A 14,977-nucleotide genomic window follows, 5' to 3' on the forward strand; every position below is an offset into this window, starting at 1 on the left:
CCCGTAGGACCGGCAGTACATTTTAGAACTCACTACCCAAAGGGTTAAGACCGTTGACATTTTTATTGTAAATGCAGATATTCCCAATCCCCTTCTCAGCACTTCTCCTTGTTATTTATCTTTCCAAAGAACCCATGGTTTGTTAATTGTTATTATTTCCTTTTAATTAGGAAGCTAATACCAGTGGCTCCAATTTGTGTCCCCCTCGCATAATCTGTCCTCTTAAGTGGCTCCTTTAGTGATACCCACAGGATATCAGCCATTGTTGTACACAAGATATTTGTTTTGTTATTCCCTTGTCATACTTCCCTGCGCTTTACCATGCTTGACAATGCTTTACCATGCTTTCTTTACATTGCACTGTGTTAAAAACATGGTAAAGCATTGACAAAGGAACTGTCTGAAGAAGAATGCCAAATTGCCTCTCCTTACCAGCTTTGCATTGTTGCACAGTGATTCTTATATTATCGTACGGCAGTAGACTTGTGACCCAATTACTCCATGTACTGTATACTACAAAACCACCTACAGTAACGTGTCCTCATTAAACACCTGCTCATTTGTTTTTCACAGCACCGTAAGCACATAAGCACAGTGCAATTATCAATATGTAATTAAGGGAGTCTAATTGCCCGTTGCTTTAATTGGAAGCTGTGGGAATGGTGGCAGGTGAGTTGTGTGTGTTTTCCTACTGGTATTAAGCATTGTCGAGGGTGGGGGCATTTGGACTGAAAGTCTTTTGATCTAAACTTTTTCTTTCTTAAATGTTCACAGTTCAGCTATCAAAGTCATTCATTCATCTCATCTGGTCAGGTAAAGAAAATACATGATTTAAACACCTTGTGGACATACAAAGATACCGAAATGTGCTGTATAAACCACTGGGATGGCATTATAATCCCAATATATTACCCAGGAGAAACCATAGCAGAGCAATTAGCAATCATTCCAGTATACAGTATATCACATAAGCAACACCATTAACTCCCTACATTCTTACCTCTGTTAAACCCTGGCCCACAGCCAAAATGTAAAAACAATGCACTCACAGTGAGCCGGGTTGCCCGAACCCATATAGCTGGATCTATCAGCATACCGCAGAGTTTGGGCAATCCCAATTCTAAGAAGGATAACTGCACAGACTTGTAATTGTATCTTAAGCCACAGATACAGTGTAACATGCCCCCCCAGAAGAAACTGGGAGTTCAAAAACAAGCAGGGTCGTATTCTCTATCTATCTCCCAAACGTAAAGGAAAAGGAAGGTAAAGGTAAAGGAAAAATGCACTGCTATTTTAATACATATACTCACACTGGTTATTAAGCTGCGAACCAAGTAACCAATAGAAATGGACGGAATAATAATGGTTGGGGTTCTAGAATGAGTTTATCACATAAAGTACTGTTTAGCGTTCCATTCATTTGCTACTCATTAAAATGGTTTAGCTGGCACAGCGCTTAGTTTTTTGTTCTGTTTGGCTCGCCTATGTTAAGGACCATTAGTTGTATTTTCATTCTTCTGGGAATATGTTAATATTGGCCAGGGGTCCTTTTTCCCACCTGCGTTATGAAACTCAACTATAAATACAGGATGCACCCTGAGCCTGCAATCCCAGACAGCTCTGAGTGCTCTGTAAGGTATGTACAACACATGTGCTTTTAGCTTGGAAGATGTAAACAGCCTCTGGATATTAAGGAAGTTATGTCTCATAAAATCAGATATGTACAGGTAATTTTCAGTGTTATAGCATATGTAGCATATAGAGACTAGCTAAAGCATTTATTTTAAAGCAGATGTGTTTTTTGTTAATAACTGGGATTTGTTTTGTTAAACAAATTACTTAAAATAGATTAATTTAAGGCAGCATGGGTAGGTGGCAAGGTGTTTTGTTTTGTTAACTCTCCGTTATTTTCCAGTGATCGTCAGTAGGTTAAAGAGGCCAATGGATCTGCGAACTATCCTGGAAGCTGTGTCCAACCTGCTTCTCATTGCAGTGGGGATCCCAGGAAACCTCATAGTCCTGCTGGTGTTTGGCTACATCGGTTGCACGGAGCGCAAACTGCTGCCAGCCGACAGCATCGTTTTCATGATGATGTTTGTGCACCTGCTGATAATCCTCAACCGAGGAATCCCACAAACCCTCTTTACACTGAACTACAGGGGATTCTACGATTCCTCAACCTGCAAGTTTCTCATTTACATCTTCAGAATGACCAGGGCTATGTCCCTGTCCCTTACCTTCCTCCTCAGCGCTTACCAGAGCGTCTTGATCGCGCCAGCCACCTCCTGGCTCTCGTACCTAAAGCCAAAGCTCCCCACGCTCCTGCTGCCATCCTTTCTCTTCTTGTGGCTACTGAATGGGGTGACGTGCATCCACAGCATCCTGTACACATCTCAGATCCAGAACTTCACCACCTTCAAATTCACTCTCAATCTGAGCTACTGTATTGTAGAGTATCCTAGCGAAGCGTCCTACTTCGGGACCGGCACCATGACCCTCTTCAGAGATCTCTTCTTCGTGTTTTTTATGGTGGCCGCCAGCTCGTACATTTTGTTTGTTCTCTATCGACACCGCCAGCAGGTAAAGGGCATCCGGAGCTCCGAGCAGAACCAGCACACGCCAGAAATGCGGGCGGCCAAAATTGTGGTCACTTTCGTCACCCTCTTTGTGGTTTTCTTCGGAATCGACAACATCACCTGGATCTACACCCTGTCTGCGCACAAGGTCCCTGCCGATATTAACAACGTGAGGGTTTTCTTCTCCTCACTCTACGCCTCTGTCGCTCCCATAGTCGTGATCGCTTCAAACAAGAAAGTCAACAGCAAGCTGCAGTGCACTAAGACGGTTAAGGTTTCTCAATCCAAGACAACTATTGTTTCCATTGCTTAGCCATACTGTACTTATTCCTCTGCTTCGTTGTTTACAGTAAAACCAGATTTAAAGTGTCCCAATAAAGGAAGAATCCCTTCTAGATAATGTTTATCAAACTGGTTCTTACTTCTTGCTTTTGCACATGAACCATCAGCCACTCATAAAAGAAAAGAAAAACTTCGATCCAGTTTTAATTGTTTTCTACATATGAAGATACAGTAGGTTTAAAGCACAGAGTGAGGTTCTGAGTCAGTCCACTGCTCTCATGTATATATGTATTAGGGGTTTTAATCAATTAATGATTAATCCCACCTGTGGGCTTTGATTGATTAAAAAATAATTGATTGCTTAATCTTGTCTACCTGAGAGCGGGATCAAAAACCTGTCAAATTACATGAAAGTGAATATATGTATAATAAACATTAGCTGGCATTATAAAAACATTTGCATTAAACAGCATTATGTTAGTACTTTACTTGTAATTGTCTTTCAATACAATTTCACATCACTCGCAAACAGGTGTGATATATCGATTTGAAGCAGTTTCCACACACACAGGTGTAGTATATATTATTACATGTAGTTTTTGACATGCTTATTGAGCCACCATTGGGAATTAACAATGCTTACCACTTAGAAGAAACGGCAATAAGATTTCTAATTGCTACTCTTATATAGGATTGATTGTATAGTATGTTTGTATCTGGTTCTTATGGTTACAGTACTGTTTCTAGAGATATTCATAGTTGAGCTGTATGAAGCATACACCGAAACATCACACAAGCATAAGAGATGGTTTTTTTTTTGTTTTTGTGTCCCTTACTAATGCTGGTGTTTCCATACCGCTTATAATTTTGTTTCAAGTAACATGAATTCAAAATGTTCATTTTAAGAACCTTCATTTACCTCTAACTGTTTTTTGCAGTACCTAATTGCAAATCTCAGCTGACTGTATCCTATTGCAGGTTTAAATGTTTTACACTAATAAACATTGGATCATATTGTGATTTAAAATGTGTTATATGTTATATGCATGTATTTCTCAGAGAGTTGCTATGTGTTATAAAGTGCTATTGCTATCTCTCAGGTTGTATTCCACTTACTCTCATTATATGATAACTTTCAATTCCTAACTCACATAAATAGAAACTCCCTGAAGGATCGCAGTAGAGGAAAAACTAAAGAAAAGTGCACTTTTAGCTTGTTTAATAAGCAAAGCAGAACATCACGTCCTCACATTGAAAGTTATTCAGCCGTCACCATCATTACTTGGGGAATAAGTAGCACCACCTCCCCAATCACCACACACACACAAATACTTTTTACCTGAAATCTCCTTGGATCGAAGCATACTGTTCTTTTCTTTCAGTGTATGTCAGCTGTTATCCGCCTCAGTTAACACAGCCCCGAGAGGCTCTCGACTGCACCTGTCCTATCCCTAACTTCACAGGTAGCATTATAACAGGAATGCAGTGTCAACTACCAATTGGGAAAGGAGGGAGATATGATCAGCCTCATTGAACAGCGAAGCATTCTAATAACAATGTGCTAGAATATGATCAGAGCAGTTATACTCTGAAATGTTGCACAGGGGTCAGTGTGCAAGGGGACGTATTTGACTATACTGGGAAGGTATTGTGACACAGTACACTGTTCCCTTCATCAACTAGACCATGAAAATGCCTGATGCATCATGTAAATATTAAAATAATAATAATAAAAAACATTTTAATATGTGAAATATACACTCCATTGCCAGTCCAGCACTGGTCTACTCAGAATGTTCCTTAATGTATAAGCATACATGTTTTAGGGGAGAAAACACAAAACACAATTATTTGATCAGGAGTGGAGTGACTGGCATGAGGGAAGCACCTACAGTTTCATGAACATTACATTTCACAAGCACCAAACGAAATACATATTTATCAATACAGACTGTTTTGGGTAACACTTTACATTAAATGGCTCTAATTGCTGTGTATTTACATAGTAGCTATTTAGTAAATACATGTGTACTTACACATAATTACAATGTTATTATGCACAGTTACAATGTACTTAATGTGTACATCTTTTTGCACAATATAACCCTAAACCTCACCCTAGCCCTAAACCTAACCCTAGCCCTAACCCTATCCCCCCTAACCCTAACCCACCTAACCCTAACCTTATTCCACCTAACCCTAACCCTAACCCTAACCCTTTTCTGATACAATTGTGTACTTACGTATATTGTGCAAGACAATGTACACTTTAAATACATTGTAACTCTGCATAATAACATTGTAATTATGTGTAAGTACACATGTATTTACTATGTAAATACATAATAATTAGAGAAACTTAATATAACGTGTTACCTTGTTTTGTACATGTAGCCCCATTCATTATGTCCATATGCATATTTCTCCATTTACATTTTTGAAGTTTGCATCCATGTCCATTACTGCTGTCATGCTGTTGGCTGGCGAATGGGAATAAATACTATACTGTGTTAACTTTCCCAAAATGGCCCGATGTTCTGAACTGTGTGGTGCTTTTGTGCTGTGCTGGACAACTGTCCACTGCAAATGAGGGTAGTTTTGTCCTTCACTAGACATTTCAAACAAACTGAGTTTCTATACAGAGTAATTGCAGGTATGCCTCCATAACACAGTGTGCAGTAGCGGATGTTTCCTAATCCCCGTTGCTTCTCCAGCCCCCAGACACTCCCCCATCTCCCCCAGAGGGAGTGTTCTCCCTGGGGCTACCCTTTGAGGCAGTGGGTGTAAAAATACAAAACCAAAGAACTATTCGGCTACAAGAAGACAACATGCCGATTGACCCTTTGCGAACAAGCATCAAGGTAAGATTTAAACTAAAAGATATGCAGTATAGTTTTATTTATAACAATATAACATTTGTATCATTTAATATGGTGTACCAAACAAAACAACAAAATGAATATTGAACAAACGGTTGTATTTAACATAGCCAGAAAAAAACAGTAGATTATTCTCTGCTTTCAATTAAGAAATGTTCTGCTAGTTTATACAAGATTAAGTCAAAAGTTCATTTTTATTTTCTACAGTATATGATTTTATTCCTTTTCAATGAAAACATACAACATGGAAATGTGTTGCTGCCTTTATATGCAAACGTAATGCCTATATCAACTTGTTCCAGTAAAACTTCTACACGAGATTCTTATATTCACATACAGTAGGGCTATACTCTAGTTCTTCAGACAGTAAGCATATATTTGTTTTCTGGTTAAATATTTAAGATAAATGGCAAGTTTATTAAAGGATACTATGTGGCTATTATCTCAAATGCATGACACTTACAGATTAATTGATACTCGCTAAGTGTCACTCTTGGGGGGGGGGGGGGGGATAATTAGTATAAATGCTGGCTACAGTTTAGTTCTCAGACATGGCCAGACAAAGTCAAAACTGGCAGCAATCCTGCTGAAACCGAGAGACAAGATAAGAGCTGGGATTAAAGCTACAATAACGATTACATTGTTAATTTGACTGTGTAATATTTTGCTACTAATTGTTTATTTCTTGAAATTCTTTTCAATGGATCATTTTAAATGCTCAGTCATGTCTGATTTTCCGAATGATCTTATACTGGAATATCTGTGGATGTCGTGTAAAATGAATAAAACAAAAAGGAACTCTGCCTATACGTAAATGAACTGATGTACTGTAAAACACAAGCTAATCATGGATTCGGTAATTATATATATATATATATATATATATATATATATATTATTTGCAGTAGCATAATTAATTTATTTTCTGTCTTCTTGCAGGAAGAAAGCAAAAGTGTTCTATGGACAATTAGTTAAAATCTCTGAACGAATTACTGGTTTAAAGTGTCATACAATACTAGTTATCTAATTTGGCATCTCTATTTTATTTTTAGATTTCCATTCATATCACTTTTTAAACAAGCATACATGCCTATGATTAAAGGATCATGCAATCGGCTCCAATGGACGATACAACTAAAGTGAAATTACAAAGGATGCCCTGTTCCATTCCTGGAGATTAACTTTATGGTTTCTTGCAAATCCAGGTGGAATATCAGAGACAAACCAACATGTAACAAAGTGAGAATATGACATGGGGAAGATGACTGGCAGGTTATTCCTCTTGGTCGGTGAGATTTCATGGAGAAAAATCTATAGGAATTTTGCTAATCAAAGATTCACCAAGACAAAAGCAGACCTGAGACTGTAGACTGGGAGAGAAACATGGAACCTACACTGCTCTGACCATGTATGAATGGATCTGGAATTATAATTGAAGGCACTTGAATACTGAAAGCGTGTCATCTTTTGGAATGATCTTTGCAATCTTGTGTAACTGGAATATAGAATGGAAACCGGATCTCAAAGTGCTTTATAAACGGTATCATCAAAGATCAGAACAGTACTATGCAACTGAAATAGCTCCGGGATATTGGTCTCCGTGTCTATTGGCAATATCAGTATTGTATTCCTTCAACAAATTACAACTATCCATTTTCAGCAGCACACCTGAAATGGATTGTTAAATAATGCTACACCAGAACATAGGACTACAGTCCTGTAACCGTACACTGTGGGCCTGGGACTTCCCAGCCTTCTGTGCCATATGTTTCCATCCCCGTACTGCAGAGCCCCATCAAGTAACCCACAGCTACCACCACATGTAAGCCTGTAGCCTTCTGGCTGGAAAAAACAGAATTCCTTGAGAGTTTCTACAACAGAACATTTTAAGTCAAGCATATTTCAGGGTTTAACCCTTTGAGTAGTACAAACGTACCGGTACGTTCGCTGCTCTCTGGTCCCCAGGGAGTACGAACGTACCGGTACGTTCTGCATCTTTAAACTTGAATTACTGAGCCTACAAAATCCTTGATCACATAATATTTTAAAACTAGTTTTCTGTAACACCTTTTATTTGTTTTTTTCGCCGTCTGCCAGATATTGACTGAATTAAATATAATAAACCCATTCACAAAATGTCAACAGTGTTTGTAAACTGGCAAACAAAAAGAACATTTACCATCAACATCAAGTGACAGTGAAGAGGCGGCACCCATCTCTGTGCATACTCTGTGCAGTATCATACGCTGAAGCATCAGACACTCTCACTCCCTCCGCCCCCACAACCTGTTTACCCAGATATGATTTATTCATCTCTCTCTCCTCTCTATCTCTCCCCTCTCCTCTCTCTCTCCCTCTCTCTCCTCTCTCTCTCTCTCTCTCTCTCTCTCTCTCTCTCTCTCTCTCTCTCTCTCTCTCTCTCTCTCTCTCTCAATTCAATTCAATTCAATTCAATTCAAAATTGCTTTATTGGCATGACGAGAGCGCTCAGGTATTGCCAAAGCTTTTTTAATACAAAACAGAAATAATAAAACAGAAATACAATTACAGAACATAACAAACACAAAAAACCATTGTTCCCTTCCCTTTGAACAATATAACTACCTCCCTCCCTCCCTCCCTCCTTCCCTCCCTCCTCATCACCAGTAACCCATGGTCGTGTATGCAGGGTGTCACACACTGTCCCTCAGGTTGTGGCAGGCAGACACATACTGTGCTGCTAGATTTGCAGTTCGCTCCTCCTCTCCTAGAAGGATGGGGATTTTACTCGAATTGGAGAGGAGGTTAAACTCTGCCATTTGTTTTTTGAATTGGGGGATATATCTCTCCCGTATTACTGTGTATTTTGGGCAGGACAACAGGAAGTGCATTTCTGTTTCTACCTCTCCCAGATCACAGTGACAGCACAGCCTTTTTTCTTTGGCAATCCAGGTTTTTTTGTGCCGGCCAGTTTCGATGGCCAGGCTGTGGTCACTGAGTCTGTACTTGGTCAGGATCTGTCTATGTTTTGTGTTTTTGACCCTGACCAGATATTCTGCCAGGGTAAATTCTTTTTTTAGGGCCAGGTAGCATTGTAATTTATTGTGTGATTCAATTTCGTTATTCCAATGTACTTTATAATTGTTTTCCAGATTTAGATTAATTTGTTTCATTTTTTGTGCTGGGAGTTTTTGGTTGGTGGTGTTCTGAAGCTCGCTGGTATTAATTTGACTTATTTTGCTGAGTGCAGTGCAGTGTGGTGGTAGGACTGCGGATCAGCCTGCTGTAGATAGACCCAGTAGTTGAGCGCTCGTTTCTGTATGGAGTGGAGTAAGGGGAACCGGCCCAATTCAGCCCTGCAAGCGCTATTGGCTGCACTCCTGTGAACCTGCAGGAGGTGTTTACAGAATTCCAGGTGGAAATTCTCTTTGGGGCTTTGATCCCATTTTTTATAATCAGGGTTCATAAGGGGACCCCATACTTCACTACCATACAGAAGGATTGGCTTTATTATGCTGTCGAAAATTTTTAAATTAGCCAAATTTTTATTGGTGGTTTAATTTTGTATAGCCGATTCTTTATTGCATAAAAAGCCCTGCGCGCTTTATCTCTTAATGCATTTATAGCCAGGTTGAAGTTCCCAGACGCACTGATTTTTAGACCCAGGTAATTGTAGCTGGTGCTGTGCTCCAGGGTGTTGTTTCCCAGGGTGAAGTGGTACCTGTTTCCCTGAGATCTGGCTTTCTTCTGGAATACCATAACTCTGGTCTTGTCCAGGTTTACTGTCAGTGCCCATTTCTGACAGTACTGCTGTAGCAGTGCCAGGCTCTGCTGCAACCCCTGTTCAGTGGGTGACAGCAGGACCAGGTCATCTGCATAGAGCAGGAATTTGATTTCTTTGTCGTGTAGAGTGATGCCAGGGGCTGCAGACTGTTCCAGCACCGTAGCCAACTCGTTGATGTAGATGTTGAACAGTGTTGGGCTCAGACTGCAGCCCTGTCTCACTCCACGCCCTTGGGTGAAAAACCCTGTTCTTTGGTTTCCAATTTTCACACCACACTTATTCTCTGTATACATTGACTTAATGATGTCATAAATTTTACCCCCTACACCGCTCTCAAGAATTCTAAGGAATAGACCTGGATGCCAAATTGAGTCGAATGCTTTTTTAAAATCTATAAAACAAGCAAAGATTTTTCCTTTATTTTTTGCACATGTTTGTTTATTAGGGTGTGTAGGGTGTAAACATGGTCAGAGGTGCGGTAATTTGGTAGAAATCCAATCTGACTCTTACTCAAGACACTGTGTTCGTTAAGGAAGGCCAGTATCCCGGCGTTAATGATACAGCAGAACACCTTCCCCAGATTACTGCTCACACAGATGCCTTGGTAATTATTGGGGTCGAATTTGTCTCCACTTTTATGAATTGGTGTTATTAGCCCTTGGTTCCAGATGTCAGGAAAACAGCCCGCAGCCAGGATGAGGTTGAATACTTTGAGCAGGGCCTCCTGCATCCTGGAGCTGCTGTGTTTCAGCATCTCGTTTATGATGCCGTCGGGCCCGCAGGCTTTCCTGGGCTTGAGGGCTTGGAGCTTTTCTTTTAGCTCTGGTCTTGTTATTGGGAAGTCCAGTGGGTTCTGATTGTCCTTGATTATGGTTTCCAATTTGTTTATTTTTTTTAAAATAGAATTTTGTCTGGATTTAATTTGTTTTCGTCTAATTCTTGATAAAGTTTATCAAAGTAATTTTTCCAAATGTTACCATTTTTGATTGCCAATTCGTGACTAGTTTTTGATGTGTTTAATTTGTTCCATAGTTCCCAAAAGGAATTTTGCTCTATGGATTTTTCAATTTGGGATAATTGTTTGGACACGTGTTCTTCTCTTTTCTTATTGAGAAGGTGTTTGTATTGTTTCAGAGCCTTGCAGTAGCTGAGTCTCAGTTCGATATTGTTTGGCTCTGTGTTTCTGGTTTGACAATTTTCTTAATTCTTTTCTGTTTGTTTTACACTCCATGTCAAACCATTTTTCATTTGATTTCTTTTTAGAATTGATTCAATTTTTGTCTAATTTAAAAAATTTAGTTAGAAAGCTGTTTAGCATACTTTCTATTTCTGCATGTGGCAATGTGCCCCGTCCCTGTATGCATTTGTATGTTGCGTGCGTGTGTTAATGTTGGTGTATAGTCATTGGTACACGGGATATAAACGGGTCTGTGTTTCACGTGTGATTTAAAAAGGTAGACTTGTATTTAGGCACGGGATTGCACATCACGCACGTGCATTTAAAATATAATATGTGAACACGGGGTTTCACGTAATGAATTCACGTGCTGGGATTCAAGTGAATAATTAATTAGTAATTGAATCCCAGCACAACAGTATAAATAGATGCACGTTTAGTCACTCGGGGGTTAGGTGTTCGGTGAGTGGAGAACGGGAGAGAGAGAGAGAGGAGTTAAAATAAATAAGAACGTAAATATTAGTGTTATCTGCTCACCGTGTTTTGTTCGTCTGTCTGTGCACTGTGTATTCCGTTTTGTTTGTCGTTTTATTTTGGCTACAAGTGCCGTGTCCTGTGTTTTTGTGTTTCAAACCTTTTATTTTCTGTTTATTAAATGCTGAGCGCGATCACGCGCCCAGCTTATACCAAACCACATCTCTCTGTTTATTGTGTTCCTGTTTCTGGTCTGACGCCACCCACTCCGGCCGTCTTTGTGACACTGCACTATGAATTGTTTGTTTATATTCCTCAACACTGTTTTGTGTCCACTTATATGCTGGTTTAAGACCGTATAATTTGGCGGGTGGGGTCGGGTTTGAATTATTTAGTTTTGGATTTGTTTTTAGATACAGGACTGTTTGGCAGTGGTCTGATAGGGGGTTTTGTTGCTGGACTATAAATGCATTAATAGATTCTGGGTCCATGTCTGTGATAGCGTAGTCCACTACACTATTACCTAGAGCAGAGCTGTATGTATATCTGCCCTGAGAATCCCCTCTGATCCTGCCGTTAATGATGTACAGACCCAGGCCTTTACAGATATGCAGTACCTGCTTCCCACTCTTGTTCACCACACTGTCAAAACTATTCCTCTGTGTGATGATGGGTGTGTGGTACAAAGAGGTCTGCTGTCCAATCACATGGCTGTTCCCCTCTGTGCTGATGTAGGCGACCTCTCTGCCAGTCCTGGCATTGAGATCTCCACACAGCAGTACAGAGCCCAGGGACTGGAAATGGCTAATTTCTGATTGTAAATTTTGGAAGCACCCCTCTCAGTGGTAGGGGGAGTCAATTGGTGGCATGTAAACTGCGCACAGGAATGTGTCAGATTGGAATTGGATGATTGTTTTTTCAATTTTGAGCCATAAATGTGTCTCTCCTCTTTTAATAGGAGAGACAGTGTTTTTAAGTTCCTCTTTATACCACACAATGATGCCCCCCGAGTCCCTGCCACGTTTGATGTGGGGGTTCTTTAGGGAGGGGACTATCAGTTCCCTGTATCCATTGGGACAGTGTGTAGACACGTCCGCACGACTCCATGTTTTATGGAGGATTATTACCTCCATGTTATTCATACTATTTACAAAGTCTGGGTCTGTGCTCTTCATTCCAAAGGTTGAGGAGCACAGACCCTGGATATTCCAGCTACTTATTTTAAATGATGCCATTTTTATTAACAAAAAATCTATGGTTTATAGTAGTAAAGAAATAAGAAGTGACAAAGTTTTACAAATTCATATTTAAATTTGGTTATGATTTATATATTTATACTATATTATTGTTATTTTCCTTAATTTTGTGGTATACAGGAGATACATTAGCTAATTAGCTTAGTGCAGATAAGGTTTAAGAGATATCTTATCTCGTTCAGCTCCGTGCTGGCGGGGTTTCCTGGTCGACGGGACACGGCTGCAGCATAGCTGTGCTGCGGGGGCTGGGGGGAATGCGGGTGACGTGGGAGTCCCTGGCGTCGCTCCTGCTGATTGGCAGCTCTGTAGTGGGGCCGTGGCCTGGGGGGCTGGGGGATCCTAGGAGCTCGGGGGCGGCTGGGCGTGCTCCTGGTCTCGGTGTAGGGTGTGCTGGTGAGCTCTCGGCCCAGGGCGATGTCCTTGAGGGATTTAGCAAAAAGCTTCATGCCCTCCCTGTTGAGGTGCACCTGGTCGTACATGTGGTGGGGCCTGATGTGGTGGTGGTGTGCCAGGTGCACGCTGGGTAGCAGGGCGCAGCCCCGCGACATCTCTGTGTTGATGCTGTGGATGATGTGGAAGGGCACATCCGCTCGGGACAGCAGGGTGGACACGATGACTTTGGGGCTGGGGTATTCTCTGGCTGCTGTTTCTGCCACCTGCTGCAGGGATTTGGCCACATCTCCTCTGTCTGCGCGCAGGTTGTTGGTGCCGGTGTGGATCACAATGTATTTCGGGCTCCTCTGTCTGTTTTTGGACAGGATTTGCAGGGCGCTCTGTGTCGTTGGGCACTTGATCTTGTCGACACTTCGGCCAGGGAAAAGCCGTCTTTCGTCCAGGTACCTCCCGTTCGAATCTATTAGGATGAGCACCTCCGCACTGCCCTGCTGCTCCGACTGTGTGTTTGGGGCTGTCTGTGTGTCTGCCTGTGTGGCTGGTGTTGTGTGTGTGTTTGGGGCTGTCTGTGTGTCTGCCTGTGTGGCTGGTGTTGTGTGTGTGTTTGGGGCTGCCTGTGTGTCTGCCTGTGTGGCTGGTGTTGTGTGTGTGTTTGGGGCTGTCTGTGTGTCTGCCTGTGTGGCTGGTGTTGTGTGTGTGTTTGGGGCTGTCTGTGTGTCTGCCTGTGTGGCTGGTGTTGTGTGTGTGTTTGGGGCTGTCTGTGTGTCTGCCTGTGTGGCTGGTGTTGTGTGTGTGTTTGGGGCTGTCTGTGTGTCTGCCTGTGTGGCTGGTGTTGTGTGTGTGTTTGGGGCTGTCTGTGTGTCTGCCTGTGTGGCTGGTGTTGTGTGTGTGTTTGGGGCTGTCTGTGTGTCTGCCTGTGTGGCTGGTGTTGTGTGTGTGTTTGGGGCTGTCTGTGTGTCTGCCTGTGTGGCTGGGGTTGTGTGTGAGTGTCTGGGTTGTCCCGGCGGGTACTTTGTTGCTCTTGTGCTGCTGGTGTGCGGAGCTGGCTGCCTCTCAGTCCCTCCAGCTCTCTCTGCAGGCTCCTCAGCTCTCTGTGCTGTGCTGTCCTGGTCAGTTCCTCTCTCAGTCTCCGCAGCTCTGTCTTCATGGCCTGGTTGTCCTCCTCCAGTCCTCTCATCGCCGCTCTCAGCTCCTGAACCTCGGCCCTGTGTTCTGTCTTCAGCCTGTGCACCTCGTCCCTGAGCTGCTCTGATGGGCTGGCCTGGCTCAGGGTGGCCAGCTTGTGCTCAGTGTGTTCCCTGAACTCCGTGAACTGCAGCTCCAGCACTGACAGGCACTCCTTCAGGGCTCTGATGTTGCTGACCTGTCTGGGGGAGTCAGTGACAGGGCTGCGCTGGGGGTGGGGAGGCTGGCTGCTGCGTTGTGCTGGGGGTGGGGGGAGAGGCTGGGGGTTTGCAAGCTCTGGTATTGTCTTCGCTCTCTCCACACACTCTCTCAATGCTGGGAAGCTGTGTTCAAACAGGTCCAGGCTGCTCTCTCTGCCCTGCACCATGACAGTACCATTGTGGTAGACGTTGACAGTGAGCATGACGCTGTCAGCATCACTGTCCTCGAACACGGTCAGCTGCCTGCCTCTGCCGATGCCTCCCTTGCAGATGTTGCAGTAGGTGCTGCACAGCGCAGAGTGCCAGGCACTGGGGTGCTCGGTGTAGAGCAGCAGTTTGCACTTGACCCTGCAGTTGTCCACTGTGGAGTAGTTTGCTATTAGAGTCTCTGGGGACTCCCTCAGCATTCTGTCTTTGTAATTTTTTCTGGCCTTTGCAGAGCTCAGCTCCTCTGGGTATTCTATTTCAATGCTGCAGCAGCCGTTGCTGCTCAGTCTGTCAAAAACTGTTACATTTTCAAATGTATCAAATTCACTGGCAGTTGGGAGGCCCTCTTCAACTGTCACTTCACTCTGCATTTTTTAAAATTCTCACAGCAGTTTGTATGAAGCTATACTGACTTTTCTTGCAGATTACAGATGATGATTATTATTATTATTATTATTATTATTTTTTTTTTATTGGTATTTTTTGTTGTATTTATCTTGCTGGTTAATATAGATTCTTACCTCCTGTTTCTGTGCTCTAGTCTGGCTGCCTGTCTCTCTGTTCTCAGTATTTCTTCTGTCTTTC

General features: G+C 42.3%; 1 protein-coding gene across 1 annotated transcript; it reads left to right on the forward strand.

Moving 5' to 3' along the window:
- The first annotated feature begins 659 nt into the window (after nucleotides 1-659).
- On the forward strand, nucleotides 660-2,889 carry LOC117426196 (olfactory receptor class A-like protein 1). The gene is made up of 2 exons (XM_034043575.2): nucleotides 660-669; nucleotides 1,916-2,889. Exons 1-2 carry the CDS (start codon nucleotides 660-662, stop codon nucleotides 2,887-2,889), a joined length of 984 nt encoding a protein of 327 aa, XP_033899466.2.
- The last annotated feature ends 12,088 nt before the right edge of the window (nucleotides 2,890-14,977 follow it).

This window comes from Acipenser ruthenus, chromosome 29 (genome assembly GCF_902713425.1).
Source record: "Acipenser ruthenus chromosome 29, fAciRut3.2 maternal haplotype, whole genome shotgun sequence".
Lineage (NCBI taxonomy): Eukaryota > Metazoa > Chordata > Actinopteri > Acipenseriformes > Acipenseridae > Acipenser > Acipenser ruthenus.